Source organism: Danio aesculapii, chromosome 9, assembly GCF_903798145.1.
Source record: "Danio aesculapii chromosome 9, fDanAes4.1, whole genome shotgun sequence".
Taxonomy (NCBI): Eukaryota; Metazoa; Chordata; class Actinopteri; order Cypriniformes; family Danionidae; genus Danio; species Danio aesculapii.
In genome coordinates, this window is record NC_079443.1 from 35,408,251 (window position 1) to 35,431,603 (window position 23,353).

General features: G+C 34.2%; 2 protein-coding genes across 5 annotated transcripts in view; both read left to right on the plus strand.

Moving 5' to 3' along the window:
• Nucleotides 1-1,452: 1,452 nt before the first annotated feature.
• Nucleotides 1,453-6,323, plus strand: si:ch211-218d20.15 (uncharacterized). Its single transcript, XM_056465242.1, has 8 exons — nucleotides 1,453-1,742; nucleotides 1,834-1,952; nucleotides 2,023-2,083; nucleotides 3,602-3,669; nucleotides 3,749-3,851; nucleotides 5,347-5,465; nucleotides 5,570-5,715; nucleotides 5,793-6,323. Exons 1-8 carry the CDS (start codon nucleotides 1,679-1,681, stop codon nucleotides 5,896-5,898), a joined length of 786 nt encoding a protein of 261 aa, XP_056321217.1. The 5' UTR covers nucleotides 1,453-1,678; the 3' UTR covers nucleotides 5,899-6,323.
• A 1,725-nt stretch (nucleotides 6,324-8,048) lies between these two features.
• The window catches only part of si:ch211-269e2.1 (cohesin subunit SA-2), a 47,736-nt gene continuing 32,431 nt past the window's right edge, over nucleotides 8,049-23,353 (plus strand). Inside the window, exons 1-15 of one of the 4 annotated variants that reach the window (XM_056465598.1) lie at nucleotides 8,049-8,143; nucleotides 9,440-9,554; nucleotides 10,273-10,353; nucleotides 10,484-10,568; nucleotides 12,942-13,106; nucleotides 13,685-13,781; nucleotides 13,949-14,025; nucleotides 14,107-14,178; nucleotides 15,509-15,713; nucleotides 15,800-15,951; nucleotides 16,964-17,037; nucleotides 17,122-17,245; nucleotides 17,356-17,451; nucleotides 22,313-22,392; nucleotides 22,534-22,641. In XM_056465598.1, the coding sequence (XP_056321573.1) occupies nucleotides 10,313-10,353; nucleotides 10,484-10,568; nucleotides 12,942-13,106; nucleotides 13,685-13,781; nucleotides 13,949-14,025; nucleotides 14,107-14,178; nucleotides 15,509-15,713; nucleotides 15,800-15,951; nucleotides 16,964-17,037; nucleotides 17,122-17,245; nucleotides 17,356-17,451; nucleotides 22,313-22,392; nucleotides 22,534-22,641 (1,376 nt within the window). In that variant the 5' untranslated portion in view covers nucleotides 8,049-8,143; nucleotides 9,440-9,554; nucleotides 10,273-10,312. Of the gene's footprint in view, nucleotides 8,144-8,520; nucleotides 8,612-9,439; nucleotides 9,555-10,272; nucleotides 10,354-10,483; nucleotides 10,569-12,941; nucleotides 13,107-13,684; nucleotides 13,782-13,948; nucleotides 14,026-14,106; nucleotides 14,179-15,508; nucleotides 15,714-15,799; nucleotides 15,952-16,963; nucleotides 17,038-17,121; nucleotides 17,246-17,355; nucleotides 17,452-22,312; nucleotides 22,393-22,533; nucleotides 22,642-23,353 lie in introns of those variants that run through there. The other 3 variants (XM_056465599.1, XM_056465597.1, XM_056465601.1) reach the window with 3 other exon arrangements.

A 23,353-nucleotide genomic window follows, 5' to 3' on the forward strand; every position in this document is an offset into this window, starting at 1 on the left:
CACACACACATACACTTCGACCAATTTAGCTTATTCAGTTCACCTACAACGCATGTCTTTGGACTGTGGGGCAAACCCAAAGGAAATCCATGTGAACTCCACATAGACATGCCAACTAGCCCAGCCGGGGCTACCCACTGAGCCACCCTGCCACCCATTAACGAGAGTTATTTATATTATTTATTAATTAATTATATTTTATTAACGTGTTCCCCAACTATCACAGTTGTAAATGTAATGTAAAAACTAATTTTACTGAGAATTATTCATATTATTAAATTACCAAATAAATTGTATTTTATATAAACGTCTACCCCACCCTGACCCTAAACCTATCCCTCACAGTAATGTAGAATATTAAATGTTGTACAGTGTCACAAAAATTATGCTATATTGATGAGAGTATCTGCAGCTGTATCCATGGGCGGATTTAATCAATAAGCGAAACAAGCAGCTGCATAGAAAACTTTGGGGCCCCCAATAAACACCTAGAAATATAAATTGTACCTATAACTTTGTTTCTTTTTTCTACCATTTCATATTATTTTTTGTAGGGTGAGGGTCTAACAAATACAATTAAGAAAAAATATTACATCTATGCAAATTTGTCTTACACCCTCAGTCATGGAGCAGTCCAACAGTCAAATTAAGGAAAGATTTCGTTTTAAAAAAACCATTATTTTCAGTTTATTTATTTATTTATTTTTTATTTTTTTATATAATAATTTTTTAGGGGTTTTCACCTTTATTTGACAGGACAGTAGATAGAATTGACAGGAAAGTGTGGGGAGCAGAGAGAGGGTAAGGATCGGCATAGGACCTCGAGGCTGGAATCAAACTCGGGTCGCCGTGAACACCGGAGTGCATGTGTCGGTGCACTTTCCACTATGCCATTGGCACCGACTTATTTATTATTTTTAGTTGTGAATTCATTTTGAGAAAACAAAACATATAAAATATAGATATTGCATGAAGATTAAACATAGAAACGAGATTAAGTGATATAAGAAGTTTTTTTTAATTATTATTAAAAGGATGTATTTTAGGACTATTGAGCCCCATGGCGGGAATTTCGTAGGGCCCAAAATCATTAAATCCGCCCCTGGCTGTATCCCATCTGGACTTTACCCCAGAAATAACCTATGATGTAAAAAAAAGTCTAAATCGAATGTGATTGGTTCATTCTGAACAGCGCAGAGAAAAGTAACGCGTTACCTCGTGACAAATCCGTGCATAGAAGATTTGACTAGCGAAAGAAAATAATATTATATTATTTCTAAATTATGTAACTCTGAAATCTTAAAGGCAGATGAACCGAAAATGTAGTAATATATGTATTATTTTGCCTCATAACTGACTAATTACAAAACCACAAAGCCCCGCCTATTCTGACACTTGTGTGATAAAAATGACCATTCTTCTGGCTTTATTCTATTTCGGAACCAGGTCATTTTAGTGCATCTATGTATTCGGTGGGTTCTTGTCGTTTTGACCACGCCTTTTATTTACATCTCAGTCCGCTGTGTGAATGAGCATTATGGACTATGAAGAAGAGAACCACTGACAGGTCTCTTCGCAACGTCAGGGTGACAAACGGCGTTGATGAATGAATTAACCAGTAAATTCGGTGTTAATAATCATATGAATTTATGTTACTGGTTGGATTATTACGGTGACGATGGCAGCAGTCAGTCTGACGGATCCGCTTTGCAAGCCTTATTCGTACAGTGCACATTTCAAAGGTAATGCGATCTTTTCAGTAATGGTCGCTTCTTTCTAATTATCAATCATCTGTCTGATGCGCTTTATTTCTCGGTTATTAAACGCTTACAGTGAAGGTATGCCTGAGGAAACCGCTGATGCCCATCCATCTGAGCAGTGAGCAGGTGGCACTGGAGATGCTGTGTCTCTGCGGTCAGCTGGATCTGCTGATCAGAGCTCAGGTCCATCAGGTCAGAGACACTTGATAAATACTGATATGCTATCTCCCAATATATTCATATATCTAATTCACGTCAGCAGATTCAGGAGCAGTTTAAACAGGATACAAGTCCTGTGGAGTCTGAATGCTTCCAAAGCCAAGGTGAGCATAAGACTGGGCAAGTTAGATGTGCTGACAATTTATTAGGTACACTTTATTAGGTATGCTTCGCTAGTATCGGGTTTGAACCTCTTTTGTCTTCAGTACTACTTTGATTCATTGTGGCATAGATTCCCCAAGAACCATTTGTACAAGGCAGGATGGATCCATTCTTTAAATGTCCTTTACACCAAAATTCTGAACTTACCTTTTGTATCTTGCAGCAGAAATCAAGACTGAAGACCAGACAAAACCTTTTCCCTGATTTCCTGTATAGGAACAGTCATTTTGATGTGCTTATTTGAATTGTTCCCTCAATTTGCTGTTTTAGCTGACAGGAAAGTCACTGTTTTGTTGCTGTTGCTTATCTGTTTCATGGTTGGATGTGTTGTCCATTCAGAGATGCTTCTCCTCTGACATCTGGCATCAGGATGGCATATTAATCATTGAATTGCCGCTCACTGCATGTCATCTCTTTTTCGGATCATTCTTTGTAAATCATACCATTGGTTGTATATAAAATAGACATGGATCATTGACACAGATCGGTAGTTTCTGAAATACACATACCAGCCTGTCTGGCACCAACATCCATACATTTAAAGTCACTTAATTCACTTTTCAATCCTTCATTCATTCATTTATTCATTTTCTTTTCGGCTTATTTCCTTTATTAATCAGGGGTCACCACAGCGGAATGAACCATCAACTTATCCAGCATATGTTTTACGCAGCGGATGCCCTTCCAGCCACAACCCAATACTGGGAAACACCCATACATTCACACTTGCGTTCACACACTTGCATTCACACACATGCACTACGGCCAATTTAGTTTATTCAACTCACCTATAGCCCATGTCTTTGGACTGTGGGGAAAACCGGAGCACACAGAGGAAACCCACGCAAACAAGGGGAGAACATGCAAACTCCAAACAGAAATGCCAACTGACCCAGCCAGGGCTTGAACCAGCGACCCTCTTGCTGTGAGGCGATTGTACTACCCACTGCACCACCGTGACAGCCTTTTCTATCCCTATGTAATTACATTTTTTAACTTAAAGTGTCAGTTTACCCCAAATGTAAATTCTTATTAATTACTCATTCTTGTGTTTTTCCAAACCCCCGAGACCTTGGTTCATCTTTGGAATACAAATAAAAATATTTTAGGTAAAATCTTAGAGATCACTGATCTCTCACATTGGATCTCTACATTGGCACCAAGGTTTCTGACTCATTCAAAGTCCCCCCCCCCAAAAAACAATCCTTAAAACAGACTGTAAATGTTTTCAAAGGTTCAATCAGAATATTATCAAGCTACTAGAATCCTTTTGTGTGCAAATAAAACAAAAATAACAACTCTATTAAACAGTTTTAGTGGGAACAACATGAGAGTGAGTAACCCTTTAAGCAGATTGCCTGGACCACGTCAACATGCCTAACTGCATTCCATTAAGCAGGTGTACCCAATAAAGTGGCCGGAAAGTGTATCTACAACATCTAAACTGATTTTGTCAATAGGGGCTGAGATAATATATCAGATGAACCAGTGTCTTGAACATCTGTCAGACCCAGAGCTTCAGCTTGAGGTAACTAATCACTGGTTAATCATTCTGCATAACTTAATGATGTTTGCATGATGTATTCCCATTTATTTATATTTCTTAGGAGTATTTGGATACTGTAGGGTTATCCACTATGTTCCCTCGAGTGGAAGTTTACATGATACATGGCAGCCCTATTGACATGCTGGAAAGACCTCCTTCAGAAGGTGAGTCTACAGAACTGGAATAAATGTGTAAAATGGTAGTTAGGCATGTTCAATCGAATGTCCAATGGCTAAAACCCTTGGGTAATAAAGTATTTATAGTATTTGGAAAGAAAATGGATAAAAGATAGTATTGGGATAGAATAAACAAGTAGTCTACACATTTTTTATGTTGTGTCTTAAGGTTAATTTATAAAGTTTACAAAGTTTTTTGGCCCCAAGAGGTGAAAAATATTTACAAAAGTAACCTCTTGAATAAGTAAATAAATATAAAAAGAGGTTTTATTAAATTGAAATAATGAACAGATAATAAAAGAAGCAAAAGTAAAAAAACAACAACATTTTTTTAGCTTTCTTGTTAAAGTATTTAGCTTTTTAAAATCTTCCTTATGTTCATACTCCATATTTATATAGTAGTCAACATTTGAAGTGGATCAAAAAATGTAATCAAAGTTGCCCTAGAACAAGAGTGGGTGTTGTTTTTGGTTTAAGGACAACTACACACACATACACACAGTTGTAAGAGCAACAAATAATAACTTGACTTCTAGTTGATGATTTGGAAAAGTGGCAGAAGGTAGAATCATCTGTTGAACTTCATCCCAATCATCACAAATACTGCAGAACAACTATTAGAACCCACATGGACCCAAGATTCTCACAGAAATCAGTCAAGTTTGGTAAAGGAAAAATCATGGTTTTGGGTTACATTCAGTATTGGGGCATGCGAGAAATCTGCAGAGTGGATGGCAACATCAACAGCCTGAGATATCAAGACATTTGTGCTTTCCATTACATTGCAAACCACAGGAGAGGACAAATTGTTCAGCAGAATAGCGCTCCTTATACTTCAGCCTCCACATCAAAGTTCCTGAAAGCAGAGAAGGTCAAGTTGCTCCAGGATTGGCCAGCCCAGTCATCAGACAAGGAGGACTCATTGAAGATGAATTCAAAGAATCTTGATGAACTCTGTGAGTCTTGCAAGAACTCTTTCTTTGCCATTCCAGATGACTTTATTAATAAGTTATTTGAGTCATTGCAGAGATGTGTGGATGCAGTCCTCCAAGTTCATGGGAGTCAGACACAATATTAATTCTTCTTCTACTGCACCATGACTTTATATTCTATACTGTACATTATTTAAGTGACAAGACTTTTGTCAAAGCAAAGTCAGACCTTACTGTCCTAATTAAATTATTAAAAATCAAGACATGATCATATTATATTTTGGTAAAATAAGCGTAATCTAGAGGCCTTTGCCTTTCATATAAACCACTTCTGATACCAAATGATCAACTAGAAGTCAAGTTATTATTTGTCGTTCCTAAAACTTGGATAGGCGATAAGACTTCTGTCAGGGAGTATATATATATATATATATATATATATATATATATATATATATATATATATGTATATGTACAGTATATCTATCTGCACTACAGTATGCTTTTTAGTTGATTAACCAGTTTGTCTTGGAATGGTTTCATTCTTCCAGGTTATTTTCCTCATATTGGGAAGCTGAACCAGCTGCTTGTTTTTAGTCAGCAGTTAGATGAAGATATGAAGCATCTGGGCAGTCATAAATACATTGCACATCAGCTGTCAGCAATTTATGTGAGTGGGTCAGCTGAATTTGAATTCACATCATTTTATCTATGTGATCTTGTCCATGAAAATCTGATTCTTTGTGCTATTCTTATTTGTTCTTTCTCGAACAGCAAGTGCTTATCTCTCTCAAAGACATTGTGCCATTGTCCATCATAAGAAAGGACATTGAAGCCAATTTCAAGCAGTTGAAGATGTCTCTTTTGACAGAGGACGGGTCCAAGCAGGATCCTCAGCTGCCAGCACATCACGTGAGCTGGTGAGAATGATTTTGATACCATTTGTTAAAATCACAACAAAGTAATGCAGCATAAATAACGCATGCTCTTTTCACAGGGTGTCAGATTTAACACAAAACATGATATCAACAGTACTGTCGCTCTCAGAAGAACTCATCGAAGACCTCAATCCAGTTGTGGAATTTGTCTCTAATCTCTCATAACTGCTGGATCCTGAAGAGGATGGAGAAAAAAACGTTCACCAAAATTCAATGATTTTAGAGTGTAATTTGATTTATTCATCTGTATATAGACCACAAATAAGACTGTGATAATGTGATCCAGATATATTTGAAAGATTTCTGTTGTAAAGAAAACGGTTTACATTCTGAGTTTGAAGACTTCTGACTAATTGAGTTGATGCATTTAGATATTTTAGCATTGTTGGCCTGAGCATTGGCCTGGGCTTTTATACAGTATGTTTAAAAAACTGTGCAATAATGTTTTTTTATGATGCATCTGTATACTTGAAGTGACTGTTACACTTGTTCTTTACATGATGGTGCTAGCATTGTTCATTTCATATGCCCATCTATTTCATATGTACAGGAACCAGCACATTGACTCAAAATAAACACAAACAAATGATCAGAGGTGATTATGGTGATTTATAGTCATTAAAAAGGTTTATACAAATAAAATACACAAATAAATAAAAACAAAACACCCAGCTGAAAAAATTCTCATTTGTTTTTATTTAATTTATTTTGTATTACATATTAGAATTGAATTAATGCTTAGTATTAATATTTAAATTAGTTTCATTATGTCATTTCATATCATCGTTAATATACATGTATATAATCTTTATATTAAGTTGTATTTATGAAAAAATATGTTGAAAGTAAGCATTTTTTCTTTTAGTTGCTAAAATTATTTGGTAAAGCATTTTTTTGTCAAGCTTGTATAATAACAATATGACAATTATATCTCTTAAGTGTGAAAATAACATACAGACCAATCTCAAACCATGATCACAGTGATGTATAAAAGGTCACATAGAATACAGTCAGATGGATATTATAGAAAAGAGACAACACTATAAATATATTCACATAATTATTGATTTTAAAGCTTTAACATTGCTGGAGGTAGATATTGTATCCATATACACACACACACACACACACACACACACACACACACACACACACACACATATATATATATATATAATTTTTCTTTCTTTCTTTATTTTTATTGCTGAATTCAGGAACATACATAACCGTACATAAAACAGAAATTATCTATCAACAAGTGACATTGAAAAAAGTGCAGTACAGTATGGCACAATGGAAAAAAATAACAACATAAGAAATAAGGAAATAAAGAGAAGAGAGAAAGGGAAAAAGACATTAGAGGTTTTTGCAAAACAAGGGTTAATTTAAGATTACTTAAACGAAGATCTTAAAAGCGGAGCATATTTTCAGTTTTTAAAGCCTTCTTATTAGTCGATCCTGAAATCAACTTTATATAATTCTCCATATCTTCAGACAACAAAGGCAAAGGCAGGTTTACTATTTGAGAATTTGCATTTGTGAATGTAAAATTTACTCAAGAAAATAATTCAATTTATTAAAAAAACAATAACAAAAAACAAAACATTATGTTCTTTTGTGGGGTCCGAGTTAAAATACCCAAATACAGGATTTGCTTAAATTTTTAAATGTATTTATTTTTATTATCTTTCATGAATGAAAATATACAACCACAATCAGGAGATTAATATAAGAGAGATACAAAAGAGGGAAAATACATATTAGCTGCGGAAAGAAAAAAGACTAACAAAACAAACAATGGGGTAAGTAAATTAAAATTGTATGAAAGTGTATGAAGATAAATAAATTAAGAGCATTAGAGGAAAGCTATCTAACTCAAATCAGAGTCAATAGACAGCAGTTCTAGGATTTGCTTTAGTTTTTATTTTTTTTATTTTTTATTTATGTCACATTGGATAACAATAACAGCATCATACAAATTTACAGAGAAGTAAAGCATCAAATAATCACATACAAGAGAAAAAAAAACAAAAAACAAACAAACAACAAATAATATAAAATCACGTGTTAAGAAAATTAAAAAAGGAAAATAAGTTAACAGTTCTGAAAGCTTTAAGATTTGTAGAGGAAGCAATAGTTGTAATGTACTGTTGAAGTTCCTTTTCAAAAACAATAAGACAAAGTATAGGTTGGGAGAATTTACAGCGGTGTATATGGAATATTGCAAGGATTAAAAGGAGATTAATAATGAAAGGATTTAAATTATGTAATATACCTCAAGTAGGCTGACGTCAGACGTAAAGCGCGCTCTCGTTGACGTGCACGCGAATATGTTTGACTGGGAGTATCCGAATCTATAGATGCAGTGAGCTTTACATTAATCCTCCTATCCAGATGACGGCTGTCACTGGTAAGATTAATCAGACTGTTTTTGCATAGCTGTCGTGGTATACATAATAAACAAAAAAACTAATGTAAACAGTTAAGCTGACACTTATCCTTTCTATGCTTATTTGTTCAAGGTTCAATATTTATGTCGTAGCAAACGTGTTTCTATTCCAATAATATTGATAACGTTTCGCACAGGTTTACACATTCGAATGAATGAAGCTGCATGAAGCTTTTGTTTCCAAATGACACGGTAGCAGAGAAAGGGGAGAATTCTGATTGACACCCAAAGTAGCCAATCAGGTTTTTGTTTTTGTTTTGTTGACGTGCATCTCAGCCAATGGCATGCAAGTAGTGGCCGCATGTCACTTCGTGTTTTTATTTTTGTGAGTTTCCTGTGGTAAATCTCGTGTCTTCAGCCAAACGCAAACGGAAAAGGCACAAAATTTGTTCCATTAACGTGGAAGTGAAGAAATTGTGGAAGTTTGGGGTAAAATTATAACATCTAACGTGCAGGCTTTATGTAGCTTCTTGTAGATACTACGGAAAATCACTGTAGCATAAGCTTTAATGTCTGTAAATGTAAAACATTGCTTTGTCAACAATATAGCATTACTGAATGATGTATTTTATGAAGGATTTCGAAAATACATGTGCTTTGGAAACAATTACAAAATATATTATATTCAGGGAATGTCTAGTGATTCTTGGCGTAAAAGAAAATATGTGTCTTTGGCTATATACAAGAGACTAGATTTGTGGTCCATGGTCACATTTAGAGTATTGTTTTGTTTAACAGAGAGAAGATTTTTTTCAACACATTTCTAAACATAAAAGTTTTAAGAACTCATTTCTAATAATTGGTTTATTTGATCTTTGCCATGATGGCAGCAAATAATATTTTTCAAGACACTTCTATACAGCTAAAAGTGACATTTAAAGGCTTAACTAGGGTAATTAGGTTAACTGAGCAGATTAGGGTAATTAGGCAAGTTATTGTATAATGATGGTTTGTTCTGTTGACAATTGGAAAAAAAAATAGCTTAAAGGGGCTAATAATTTTGACCTTAAATGTTTTTTTAAATATTAAAAACTGCTTTTATTCTAGCCAAAATGAAACAAATAAGACTTTCTCCAGAAGAAAAAAGTATTATCAGACATACTGTGAAAATGTCTTTACTCTGTTAAACATCATTTGGGAAATATTTTAAAAAATGTATATTTTGTTTAATAATTCTGATTTTAGCTGTAGGAATATTTGGTTTAAATACAGATCCCAGTTTAGACAATAATTCTAAAAGTATGATTTCTTTTTCAGCTAGACGTCTTATACTGCTTCAAATGGAAGGGCAAATTTCCTTCAACTTTTAATCAATGGATCAGGGATCTTATGTACCATCTTACAATGGAGAAGATTCAGTACTCCACCAAAGGTTGCAATCAAAAATGTTATCTTATTTGGGAGCCAGTGCTATATGTATATATATATATATATGTAGCACATAGATCTAAAATTAATATTTGCAGTTTGACCATTGTTTATCTGTTTCTCACTTTTTTCTTCCCTCCATTTTATTTAATTTCTATCTATATTATTTAATTACTTTATTTTATATTTGCTAAGCCTATTGTGATTCATTGTGTTGTCATATATACACACACACACACAATAGATGAGTGAACATATAAGTGAACTTTTATTTACTTGTATTTGCTAATGTATGTATGTATATATCATGACATGATATAAAACAAAATAAAAATGTGCATAATATATTATAAAAATATCTAAAAATGGTGCAGTGGGGTGGAGGGCTCTGTTAAAGCAAAGATAATTTGTCTCTGTTTTTCAAATCTTTTTGAAATTGTTGTTTTATTGAGCAAAATGTTAATAACAACATTTTGGTTTAAAATCAATAAATAAATGACATTTCTTGCAGAACAAAACACATCGTTTTGTACTCAAACACAAAACTATCATTTTAAATCTAAAACTGAGAATTGAGAAAGTGGTCTTTTGATTTTCTTATTTTTTCTTCATCATAACTAATGTGTGTGTTAGAGTTGTTGTATAATATTAGCACTTTTATTGTCACTGAATTATTATCACTTTTATTTAGATTTTAAATAGATTTTTTTTTTGTAATTCAGAAGAGCATCAGTTCCTAGTCCAGCTATGATCTGAGAGGAGATGATAGCAGAGCCAACTTTACTGTCCAGATCGGTGCAAAAGTGAGACTCGTGAAAGCTAGCTTGCATTTTCATCATAAACTTTATTATTTAATATGAAGTTATATAAATGTTATTATTTAACATATGCTACGTGTACAGATAAACATCTGTTTTTGCATCCTGTTTTCAGAGAGAATTCAGTAGTTGATGTTTCTTCCTGTGCATCGGTGCATCACACCTCAAGTGAGAGAAATGAAAACCGCCAGAAGACTGTGGTAAGAGCGGCTACTCCTTTTTCTCTCAAGAACTAAACCCACAAAAATTAGTGTTTGCATTAGGGCTGCACAATATATCAGTTCAGCATCGAAATTGCAATGTGTGACTCCACAATAGTCACATCGCAGGAGTTGCAATATTGAGCTGGGATTATAGTTGACCAGGAGCCACAGTTCACAACATAGTGGAGTGCTTAACCTTACAGTGAAAGTTTATTTTTTGCATTTTTTAAGGCCTGTGACCAAATTTGAGCCATCTGCGCAAAATAAATGACATTTTTGTAGCTTAAATATAATTGGATATAATTATTTACACAATTGGGTGGCACGATGGCTGAGTGGTTAGCATTGTTGCCTCACAGCAAGAAGGTCACTGGTTCGAGTCCCAGCTGGACCAGTTGGCATTTCTGCGTTTGCATGTTCTCCCTGTGTTCGCATGGGTTTCCTCCTGGTGCTCCGGTTTCCTCTACAGTCCAAAGACATGCGGTATGTGTGAATGTGAGAGTGTATGGGTGTTTCCTAGTACTGGGTTGCAGCTGGAAGAGCATTCACTGCGTAAAACATATGCCGGAATAGTAGGCGGTTCATTCCACTGTTTTGACTCCTCATATATAAGGGACTAAGCCGAAAGAAATTAATGACTAATTACACAATGAAAACTATACAGTGTTATATTCCATTAAACAATTTCTGTACTTGAATACTGTTAGACTCAGAAAAAATACATAAGGCTCTGTTTATTTCATTTGTATCTTTTGCTCTGTTGTATGTATCTATGCTTGTAATTAGTTTTGTATGCAGATACGCTTCCTGAAATCATCCCAAATCGAACTAAAACAATTAATTCTTTACAAAAGGATCTATTCCACAAGTAATCTGCTGAAATTGTATTCATATCACAATATATTAGGGCTGCATGATATTGGAAAAAACGGATGTTGCAATATGAATACAATTTCCCCTGATAGCTTGAAATCTTGAATTTAGATTGATTGGGATGGTTTTGTAAGTCTGTGAATGTTGTATAAAAAATTATAAAGTTGATGCCAATAGCATAGTGGTTAAGTGTGCCGACATATAGCACTGTGGTGCTCATGGTGACCCGAGTTTGATTCCCGGCTCGAGGTCCTTTGCCAACCCTTTCCCTCTCTTTGCTCCCAATACTTTCCTGTCTGGAACCTCCACTCCACTTTCCAATTAAAGGTTAAAAAACCCTAGAATTGATTATAAAATAATAATAAACCAATTGCAAACAGTAAAAATTACAATAGAGCAAAGAAAAAAAGTAAAAGCAATAGTGCTTTATGGTTTCTGGAGAGTCCAACAGTATTTAGAACAGGTACAGAAATTGAATAATGAAATGTAAAATAACACTGTGTATAGTAATTGTATTAATAATTCAGTAAAATTATTCTTCATGAAAGTTACAAGTGTTGTAAATTTTTGTGCCTAAATGCTTTAAACTCTCTTAAAATACCTTTTTAAACACATGCAAATGATACAGTTTGACTCTGTTATGGTTATACTTTGCAGTGATTCCACAAATCTCATGTATTCTCAATTGATGTGCTGATCAACTATAATCTCAACTCAACACTGCATATCCTGCAATGTGACTATTGCCGACATACACATTGTGATATGGATGCTGAAATGATATATTGTGCAGCCCTACAATATACAGTTAAAGTCAGAATTTTTAGCCCCCTGTTTGTTTTTCCCAAATTTTTGTTATCAAAGAGAAGATTTTTTTTCAACACATTTCTAAACATAATAGTTTTAATAACTCATTTCTAATAACTGATTTATTTTATCTTTGCCATGATGACAGTAAATAATATTTGACTAGATATTTTTCAAGACACTTCTATACAGCTTTAAGTGACATTTAAAGCATTAACTAGGTTAATTAGGTTAACTAGGCAGGTTAGGGTAATTAGGCAAGTTATTGTAAAATGATGGTTTGTTCTGTAGACTATCGGAAACATATATAGTTTAAAGGGGCTAATAATTTTGACCTAAAAATGTTTTTAAAAAAATTAAAAATTGCTTTTATTCTAGCCGAAATAAAACAAATAAGACTTTCTCCAGAAGAAAAAATATTATCAGACATACTGTGAAAATGTCCTTGCTCTGGTAAACATCATTTGGGACATATTAAAAAATAAATAATTAAATAAAAGTGGGTTTAATAATTCTGACTTCAACTGTTTATATAAATATACAAAAATATTGAAATGTTTTTTCCAGTGTCTTGCAGCCCTAGTTTGCATCTCAAAGACTTTCATTACAGCTCAACCAACACAATTTGCTTATGGTAAGATCATTGGAAATCTGTAAATGTGTTTTTTGTGTGTGTGTTTGTTTGTGCAGAGAGGAAAGCGTAAAGCCCGGGAATGCTCTGAGAATGCCAAACGAAAGCATTCAAAGAGCAGTAATGGCAGCCTGGGCAGAGCAGAGAACGAACAGCTCAAAAATGGAGATGTGGAAGCCGTCACACTGTTTGAAGTGGTCAGCATGGGCAGAAACGCCATGCAGGTATTAATACCTCTACAAATCACACACAAAAATTTATTTAGCTGCTATAGATTTAAAGGGAACCTATCATACCCATTTCTTACAAGATGTAAAAGAAGTCTCTCATGTCCCTAGAGTATGTATGTGAAGTTTCATCTGAAAATATTCCACAAATAATGTTTTATAACTCTTCGAAACTGCCCCTTTTAGACATTGATCCTAATTGTGTCATTTTTGTGACTGTCGCTTTAAATTTAAATGAGATTGTGCTCCATCGCCCTCTTTTCAAAATGCCTGTGTGTCAGCATAGTGGCAGATTCAAAAGCAAGACTAACAGTATATGCTAATTAGGGAGAGATTGTCACTAATGGGCGGGGTTTTGCCCCTCTAATGAGACATCTAAGGAAAGGCTGTTAATCAAAGTGTTTCTGTAGACTTTTTTTATGAAGTGTGTTTATAAAAAATTTAAGTAATACATTTTTACTATTAGAAGCTGGTCATAATCATAAACTGCTGCCACACAAACCCCTTATAAAAGTTCTTTTTGCATAACAGGTCCCCTTTAAACAAATCTATATTATATGTTTGTTTTGTGAAAGGCTGTGGTGGACGACTGGATTGATGCATATACTGTAGACAGAGACACAGCACTGCTTGATCTCATCAGCTTCTTTATCCAGTGTTCAGGGTGCAAAGGCAAGTTTCGCAATTTCAATACTCTCTTTTGTAAACAGATATCATAACAATATTGATAGCTTACATGGACAGTTTGGATAGTCTTGTTTCATTCTTTGTGGTTTGTTTGTGTTTTGTGCATTTAGATGTTGTAGTTCAGGATGTGATTGGTGTTTGTGCTTTTGTAGGGATGGTTACAGCAGAGATGTTTCAGAGCAAACAGGGAACTGACGTCATGAGTAAAATGGTGGAGGATCTGGATGAGGTCTGACACCAGACATGCTTATCGCTGAATGCTTTCCTATGTTATTTATTTCTTACTGAACTCTCTGTTTTTATATGACAGGATGCTGGTTTTCAATACAAGAAGTTCCTTGCTTTTCCGTGGATTTTAACTGTCACGTGGCCTCTTGATATGGTACGGATTACGTCACTTCACATAATTTTGCAGATTATAATCATGAAGTGAAATTGATTGCTCTTTTTATTGTTAGATTTTAAATAATTTAACATCTGTATTATATTTGGTATGTATTAAAATACCAAACACACAAGCCTTTTCAAAGTTACTTAAAAGAGGACTTAAAAAGAAAGAAAAAAAGCTTTTGAAGAGGATCTGATGTTTACCATGATGCTGTTAAAGTTAGGGCTGCTCAACATATTGTTTTTATACCAACACCGAAATGTGGCCATGGGGGAATTGTTGCAAAATATATCACAGAAGATTTTTAGGGCTTGACTTTAGAGAAATCTGATATTGCTATTTTTAAAAAAAAATTCTGCGATAAATATTGCAATATGAATAGAGTTTTAAAAGATACTTTGAAAAGCACTATTTGATGGTTTTCTGGGGAGTTCAACAGTATTCCGGTACAGAAATTGAATGATCACAATACAAAAAATGTTTTTTTGTTTTTTACTTTGCTTTGTCTCGTTTCTAGTCCAAATATCTAAGGATTTCTTAGATCATGTAAAAAATATTGTTTGTTTTCACCTTCAGAATTTTGAATAATCAAAATTAAGACAAAACAAATAAAATTATCTTATAGCGGGTAAAGCAAAATAATCTTGTTTTTGCTTTGAAATGTAGATATTTGGACTAGAAACATAAAATTTTATTTTTGCATAAATTGTATATATTCTGTATAAATACAGTATTCAAATACAATTCTGTAGCGCCTGGTCAACTAAAATTCAGACTTAACATTGCATATCTTGCGATGTGACTTGCGGATGTGCACATTGCGATATCAGTGCTGAAATGATATATATTGTTCAGCCCTATTATTAATATAAATATATATTGTATTAATATGAATATATTGTAACGTATATTTTAAATTAATAATTACTCTTAGCATTTTGTGAATTTATATTATGATTTTAATAATAGTTTTATATATATTTTAATGTGATTTTTACCTGTGATGGTAGTGGTGCGTTTTCAGCAGTCATTACTCCTGTCTTTAGTGTAGAAGTCCATCAGAGTGCATTTTGATAAAATGAATAAATGCTTAAGGCACATTTCTGTTTTTTTTTAAAGCAACGAGCTTATTAATATTTATTTTTTTGCAACCACATTATTCTTAATTAAATAGAAAGTTTAATAGAACATTATTTATAAAGTTTTAAATTTTTTCTTTATTGATCAGTTTAATTTAAAGTATTAGTTTAAAAAAACAAAACAAACACTTGAATTGTACTGTACTATAAAGTTTCAATATAAAATTTTCTCCTTCCATTCTCAGGACAGTGGCGAATATCCCCTTATCATGTCTGGCCTGTACTGGAAGAGATTTCGTTCACAGTTCTGTGAGTTCGTATCGGTGCTAGTGTCCCAGTGTCAGAGCTGTGTAATCTTCGATGGCTACCTCTTAAACACACTCATTTCACTGCTGACTGAGCTCTCCGATTCCAGAGTTCGGGCTTTCAGGCACACCTGTACACTGGCAGGTAACTTTCCCCTGAACGTAACCTCTCTTGAGCTGAAAAATGCAGATCTGGCTGATGTTTTGCCACTGTTATTTGTGTTTCTGCAGCAGTGAAGCTGCTCAGCGCTTTGGTGAATGTGGCTCTAAACCTCAGTGTCAGCATTGATAACAGTCAGCGGTTGTATGAGGTCGAGCTGGCCAAGATGGCAAGCAAACGAGCTTCTCCGAGGCTGGACAGGATTCAGAGAAAGATCAGTGAGGTTAGACTGTGATGGCATGTCTGGTTACAGTGTTCAGTGTTTCTCGACATAGTTGTTTTTGTAGTGGAGCTCAAAACTGATGCTTGTCAAGTCCCAGGTGTGAGTTTAATTTAGTTTTGATGAGTAAATATTTCTGCGAACACTCATTCGATTGGCATCTTTCGCCACTAATTCATACTCCTATAATAACTTTAAAGATGCCAGATTTTTTTGCCTTTTTTAATCACTAGACTTTTATGAAGTGATAAACTAAAGGTGGAATGATCTCCACATTATGACACCCAAATATGAGGAACACATTATGATTTTTCTGTGCAAGAAGCAGCTTCAAAAAGAGATCTTATTTGTTGTTTGCTAGATGATATATTTAATTTGAATTTAAACGGTTACAGTATAAATACAGTATTAATGGTCTGCAATCAATATTTCATAGTAAAATCATCATCCATTGCTGGGTGTTGCAAATAAAATGTCATATCGAATGTAGTTTAATAGTTGCACCATTTATTTATTATTCATAAAAATAGAGTTTTAAAAACTTAACTAAAACCCACTGTCATTATCATGTTACTTACTAAAGTAAATGATTCATAATTACATGCAGCTTACCCTAAACCAGTGGTTCTCAATTCCAGTCATCGGGCCTCTCTGACCTCTTCATTTTATATGTCTTTCTTATTTAACACACAAGCATCAGTTCATGGCTTGCTTTGTTAACGAACTGATGATCTGAATCAGGTGTGTTAAGTAAGAAAGACATACAAAATATGCCGGGTGGGTGTAGGGCTGACACATATCTATTTTTTGCTGGGCGATATATTGCACCCAAATTAATTGCGATTAAACGATACTTACAGTAAGGGTGAGTAAAGTTAAACTTTTGGGTGAAATATCCATTTTAAACTACCATTCAGAAATCTGAATGCTTTGACTTTTTTGCATGGTTGAAGTGATGTACAGTTCTACAGATCATGTGAATAAACAACTTTAACGAAAATCTTTCATTCCTCAGTTACAGGACAGAAAACTTGAAATTGAGAACATGATGGATGCCATTTTCAAAGGAGTCTTTCTGAAGAGATACAGGTTCTGTTTATTTTTAACACAATTTTAATCTGGCTCCATTGGAAAAAAAATCAGCAGTGTACATCATCATATTGTCAATTTCAGAGACGTGATTCCTGAAATCAGATCCATCTGTATGGAGGAACTGACGGTGTGGATGAAGTTGTATAGTTCAGTGTTTCTGAATGACAGCTACCTGAAGTATGTGGGATGGATGATGCATGACAAGGTGGGTGAGCCAGCAGCCTTGTGTTTAAAGAGCAGTTGAATTTTTATGATTGTTGTTTTGACTGTTGTTTTTGACTTTTGGCTTTGTTTTGTTTTTCAAATATTCTACAGCAACCTGATGTTCGTCTAAAGTGTGTTCTGGGTCTACAGGGACTTTATCAGGAACAAAGTAGCTCCAAAATGGACCTTTTCACAGTACGGTTTAAGGTAATAACTCCTCCTGCATTGTCCCACTAGTTGCGCACTGTATATTATGTAGCCTACAGCAGTATTTTTCAATCACGTTCCTGGAGTACCACCAACACTGCATGTTTTGGATGTCTCCTTTGTCTGTTACACGCATTACAAGTCTTTCAGTCTCTGGTAAATGAGCTGATGATTTGAATCAAGTGTGTTTGGTTAAGGAGAAAATGTACAAATCTGGTGGTCCTCCAGGAACTTGGTTGAGAAACACTGGCCTACAGTGTATTGTCTAGTGCATGGGATTTTCAACCTTTTAGTTAGGACTTGACCCCACCCCGATGTCACAAACCTGTTTAAATGTATATCTCCTTTAACACAAAAGGAGATATAATGAAGAAAGCTGGAAACTGGGAACAATTAACTTCCATAATATTTGCTTTTTCTACTATGGATGTCAATGGTTTCTTCAAAAGATCTTTTGTGTTCAGCATAAAAAAGAAACTCCTAAAGCTTTGGAGCCACTTGAGGCTGAGTAAATCATAAGTAAATATTTATTTGTGGCTGAACTATGCCTTTAAATAGTATAAATGTCCTAATGATGACACCTGAGCACATTTGTGTTCTAAACAGACACAATCCAAGTGTCCTACAAATTAAACTCCTCAACAAATTTCTGTACACTGCGTTACAGTCGCAACCAAACAGATACAGAATTTTCACTAAGCCAAAGAGGGAAGGGTTTGCATAAAAAGGGTTTCATTACCTGCGGCCGGCAACCCAAACACAGACGCAGGGAAGATGGACAGCGATTTGGAGAGCGTTTAGAGCTGTCTAAAAAAAGTTCAGGATTTCTCTCAACCAGATTCCCCTCAGTCACATTATTTGGTTGATGACAGAGCAGGTCCACTGCCTTATAATTTTTAACCTTTCAACACAAGCACACCCGTGAATGCAGGAGAAAGTGAAGATGCTCCTTACGAGGCGAACATTGATGTCTCACTATGGTAGTGATTATTCCCAACTGTATTTGTTGAAATAAACAAATAACTAATAAATACACCATTGTGCCTGCCACAAATACTGCACTGCACTGAAAAAGTGGACTGTTGACATCTTAATTGTCTCTGTTGTATATATATTGTATATCTGGCATTCCACCTCTCACCGCACTTGGGGTTTAGAGGACGCTGAACAAAGCATTTTCAGTCCATAATATTGTAGTAATGTTACTGTAAACTACTTAGTAACTTCAGTCATTTCACTAAGTAATATCTTCAAAAACTGTAAGAGTTCTGCTGACGATACAATCTAATTTTGCTATCCGAATATTGTAGTGATATTACTGTAAACTTAGTAGCTAAAGCATTTTGACTGTAAAGCCGTACATATCATATTTGATACACAAGTTTCTAAGACCTATATAATATCAACCTGATCAATTTTTGGCTTGAAAACCTGTTGCTTATAATTTGATACTTGTATTTTGCTCTCTTGTGGATTTTCATGACAGTGCAGGTAGTGGAAGGGCTTTTTTACCTTTTAAAATGAGATCCAGCTGCAGACCCGCAGAACCACACACGTTTCAGGCACACACAATCTAGAACACACAATCTAGGCAAACCATATATGGTAACTAATTAACTAACTCCTAAAGAGCATTATCGCCACCTATTGAATTTCACTAATATGTTTCCCATTTCAGTCATTATATCATTATTATATCGTAACGAATATTTTAACATCTCTGCAGTTTCTGAACTCAAATTATGTAAATAAAAATAATTGGTTAAACACTTATGACTTTATTCACATATCCACATTCACAAAGAAAACATAATAGAATAACATAAACTAATTCAGGATCTTAATATTATCATGCTTGGTTAAAATCGCTGTGTTATAAAATATAAAAAGCAAACGATAATGTCACATTACAATAAATTACTATAGTTAATCATTTATACAATATATAATATAGTTATAAAATGATTATCCTTACTGATTATCTGCATATAAACTACAATCTTTTACTAAACACTATATATATATATATATATATATATATATATATATATATATATATATATATATATATTTTTTTTTTTTTTTTTATTATTTTTTATTTATTTATTTTTTTAATTATAAAATGTTAATTTGTTTGTAATGCAAAATTTGTTTCAACCACTATTGCAACAAATAACCTGTACTTTATGGTTTAAAAACAATATATTGCTTACTATAAACTATAGTATTTAATGTGGGAAATCATTAATAAAAATTTATTAGAAAATTAAGCAAATACACACTATTAAATTGCTGGAGTAAAATATTAATATAGTGATTTTTAATACATATAAAGATGTATTATTGCCTATATTAACTTTCTATTATTTCCTTCATTATAAATAAATCCGTTATATAAATTAAACCTGCCAATTTAGATCGTTCAGCAAGGCCAGCAAATGAGTATCTATATGAATCTGTCAGATAATAATGACTGATCATCTATGATGACTGATAAAAAACTGTTCAGTCTATTATATTGAATGGCGTTCGGAAACACTGCTCCCCATTCGCCCGTCTCGATCGCCATATTTGTGAAATAGTAAACACTATTGTTTATTGTGTACAATGTTTATTAACAATATATCTAAAATTATATTGATGACGATGTCCGAGAATACGTTAATAACATTAACATTCGTCATAACCATATATGGTTTGCCTAGATTGTGTGTGCTGGATTGTGTGTGCCTGAAACGTGTGTGGCGCTGCGGGCCTGCAGCTGGATATTATTGGTTAAAATGGCTGCTCTCATTGAATTACATTATTGTTAGTAATTTTATTAAATAAAGGTTTTCTTGGCTGAAACAATGCATAATTACTTAATAATTCATTCTTTATGTTACAAATAAATTGTGTTGAAAATGCATGTATCACATTTGAAACAACAGATATAAAGGGTGCTTTATTCCTGAACAATCATGTCACTTTTTGTAATGTAATTTATATCAAACCTACTTCAATGCAAACACACAGTATTTGGATGATTAAAATAATCTAATTAGTGACTGAAATGCCATGTTAAAATGCATTGTGGGTATTTTTACAATAATTGCACCTTATAAAACGACAAGCTGCAGTGAGCCTTTTTATGCTAGAAGGCATGAAACTGATCATTTTCCAACATGGAGAAATCTGACAGAAGATAAAAGCACTGCTCCTGCAATCACTTCAAACTTCTGTGTACTCTGTAAGTGAATCTTAAAGTCTATAAAGTATTTAATGTAAAAAAACTAAGAGAAAAACTCCCTGAAATGATCTCTGTTGTCAAATGTTAAGGGTAAAATATTTTTTTATAAGTAAATGAACATTGTTATGAGAAAAAAGTTGCACAACGCCTGATGTGTCAAATGTAATACAAAATAAATGGCATGAAAAAATGTATATGGCAAAAAACTATTTTTTTATTTTATTTTGCTAGATGGTTTAATAAACATCTTAGTTCCAGAAATTTTGAATTTTCTGCCTATTTTTTTATATTTCAGGTCTTACAGTTACTGAATAAGTATTATTGACAATACAATCTAACTTTGTTATCTGAATATTGTAGTAATATTACTGTAAACTTAGTAACTAAAGCATTTTGACTAAGGTATGTCTTTAAAAACTGAAAGAGTACTGCTGACGATACTACCTAACTTTTCCATCTGAATAAACATAAACAACGAACATTGATCTCACTCTTACCAAATCCGTAGAGACAGGACAATCAACACGAACTGGAACCACCTCTTTTTTAAAAAAGCTCTCGACAAACAAATACATACAAATGTATTTTTGTCGCATGTTAGCAGACCACTGTAATCCACATATGTGGGTCCACACGTGAGCTGTGCTCTCATCGTGAGGAAATGGAAACAAAAACTTTGTTGAGGCACATTTGTAAACGCAACACTGATGACCCATGTCTTCGAACAATTCTTCTTCTTCCACTTGATTAAATTATGGTTGGCAACATAACGTGGCGTCTCTCTGAACACTGTAACAGGTAAAAGGAGTCTTCAAAGCTATATCATGCATATTAATGAAGTTGCATCTAATTCACAATGGAGTGCGCTGATTGGTTGTCTGGAAGTCTTTCTAATGAATTAATGCTGAAAACTCTATGACGTCACTTTGTACCCGCTGGTATAGACAGCCAATTTTCACGTTGGAATTTACACAAGGATCTCATGGATGTGACGTAGCTACAAAATAATTTTCAAACTGGAAGAACGAATTGGCTCAAAACAATGCAAAAACAACCTATTTTTACTTTTTAGTGAGATATATGTGTCCTAATGGTGTTTTGAGCAACGTGGGACACATACAGTATATGACTGTCAACATCTCAAAAAATGTGTTTTAGTGTTTCGTGACCCTTTAAGGACACAGTCAGAAACTGTATCTGAGAGTAACTCTTTTTTTTTATGTAGAGTTGTTTCGTCACCGTAAGTTTGTCTTCAAACTTTTTTGACCTGCTGTTGTGGCCAAACTTCTGAAACAGACATGTTGTGTAAGCTTCTTTAGCAGTATTTCGGTTCAGGTCCAGTGAAGCTGTGGTGGGACAGCAGGAGGGCATGATTGCTGATTGACAGCATGGAAAGCCCCTCAGGTTTTGCCTTGGGCTCACAGGCCTGATAGCTTCCCATAGGACCCCACCCTCACCTCCCCTCACTAACGACAGCGGGCGCATTAGCACAGCCATGATTTAAAGAGCTATTTAAGTACATCGTGGGTCTCTATCTTAAGTCTTATCATAGGTTTTCCAGATAAGATTACTCTCATAGCGGGTAGTTAAATTGTTGTTTACATGAGCGATTCAATGCTGTTTGTGTTGAAGGAGAGGATGATCTCCATGACGCTGGATAAAGACCATGAAGTGGCTATCCAGGCCGTGAGATTGCTCATGGTCATCTCTCAGTAAGTGTCTCCCCCTTGCTCCTCATGCTGACTAACGCTCATAAAGTGTGATCATCCAGACTTTGACATCTCATCTGTGAAGCTGTTCAGTGGTTCTGGACTGTTGCTCATGTAATTGCTGAAATTGTTCATTTGTGCCAGATCCTGTGAGGATGTTCTGAGTCCTGATGACCACAAGAACGTCTTCCAATTTGTCTACTGTTCCCACAGACCTCTAGCCACCACTGCTGGCCAGTTCCTCTACAATAGGTCTGTGTTCATCAGTTTGACTGTTTATTTGTTTGCCACATAAGTTTGTGTAAAAGTTACATTGTAGTTTTCAGTAATCGCTGGGATCAGATAAAATATACACAATGCTGAATAGGATGTTTAAGAATTAAGTAATTTCTTAAAGTAAGATATAATTTTACACCTTTCCATCTGTTTATTCTATCTTTAACATAATTTATTAAGTTCTGTTTTTATAAAGGCTTGTCTTAAGAAATTATATTACTAATAAAAAAACCTTGAAATACCAATTTTTCAGAGTCAACCGTAAATGCACTTAAGCGTCATCATCTAAAGCAGTGATTCTCAGCTAGTGGACAGAGGCCCACTATGGGGCTCTAGTATGTCCTAACTTATTATAATTGAGTTATTTGAGCATAATTCTAATTAAATGCTTATAAAGCGAAATAAAGCAAACACTAAAAGTAAGGATGTAAAACACTGAACTGAAAAAAAACTAAATGGGCTGGCAAACTCCTCAAATATTAGTCTGGACAAACCAGAACCTTGAAGTCAAAAAGGCTGAGAACTGCTGACCTAAAGCAAATATGTAGTTATAGATCGCTGTTTTGTGCTATTTCAGTTAGTTGTTCACCATAAAATTACACAAAACCAACATTCTAGGTGTGCTCATTTGTAAATGAGAACCATACTGTAATAAAAATAATTTGAAATTAATTTTTGATTAATTTTG

Coding starts and splice junctions, on each gene's coding strand:
- si:ch211-218d20.15 (XM_056465242.1), top strand. CDS start 1,679: ATGGCAGCAGTCAGTCTGACGGATCCGCTTTGCAAGCCTTATTCGTAC. Junction 1,743..1,833: donor GTACAGTGCACATTTCAAAG/GTAATGCGATCT, acceptor AAACGCTTACAG/TGAAGGTATGCCTGAGGAAA. Junction 5,716..5,792: donor CCAGCACATCACGTGAGCTG/GTGAGAATGATT, acceptor CTCTTTTCACAG/GGTGTCAGATTTAACACAAA.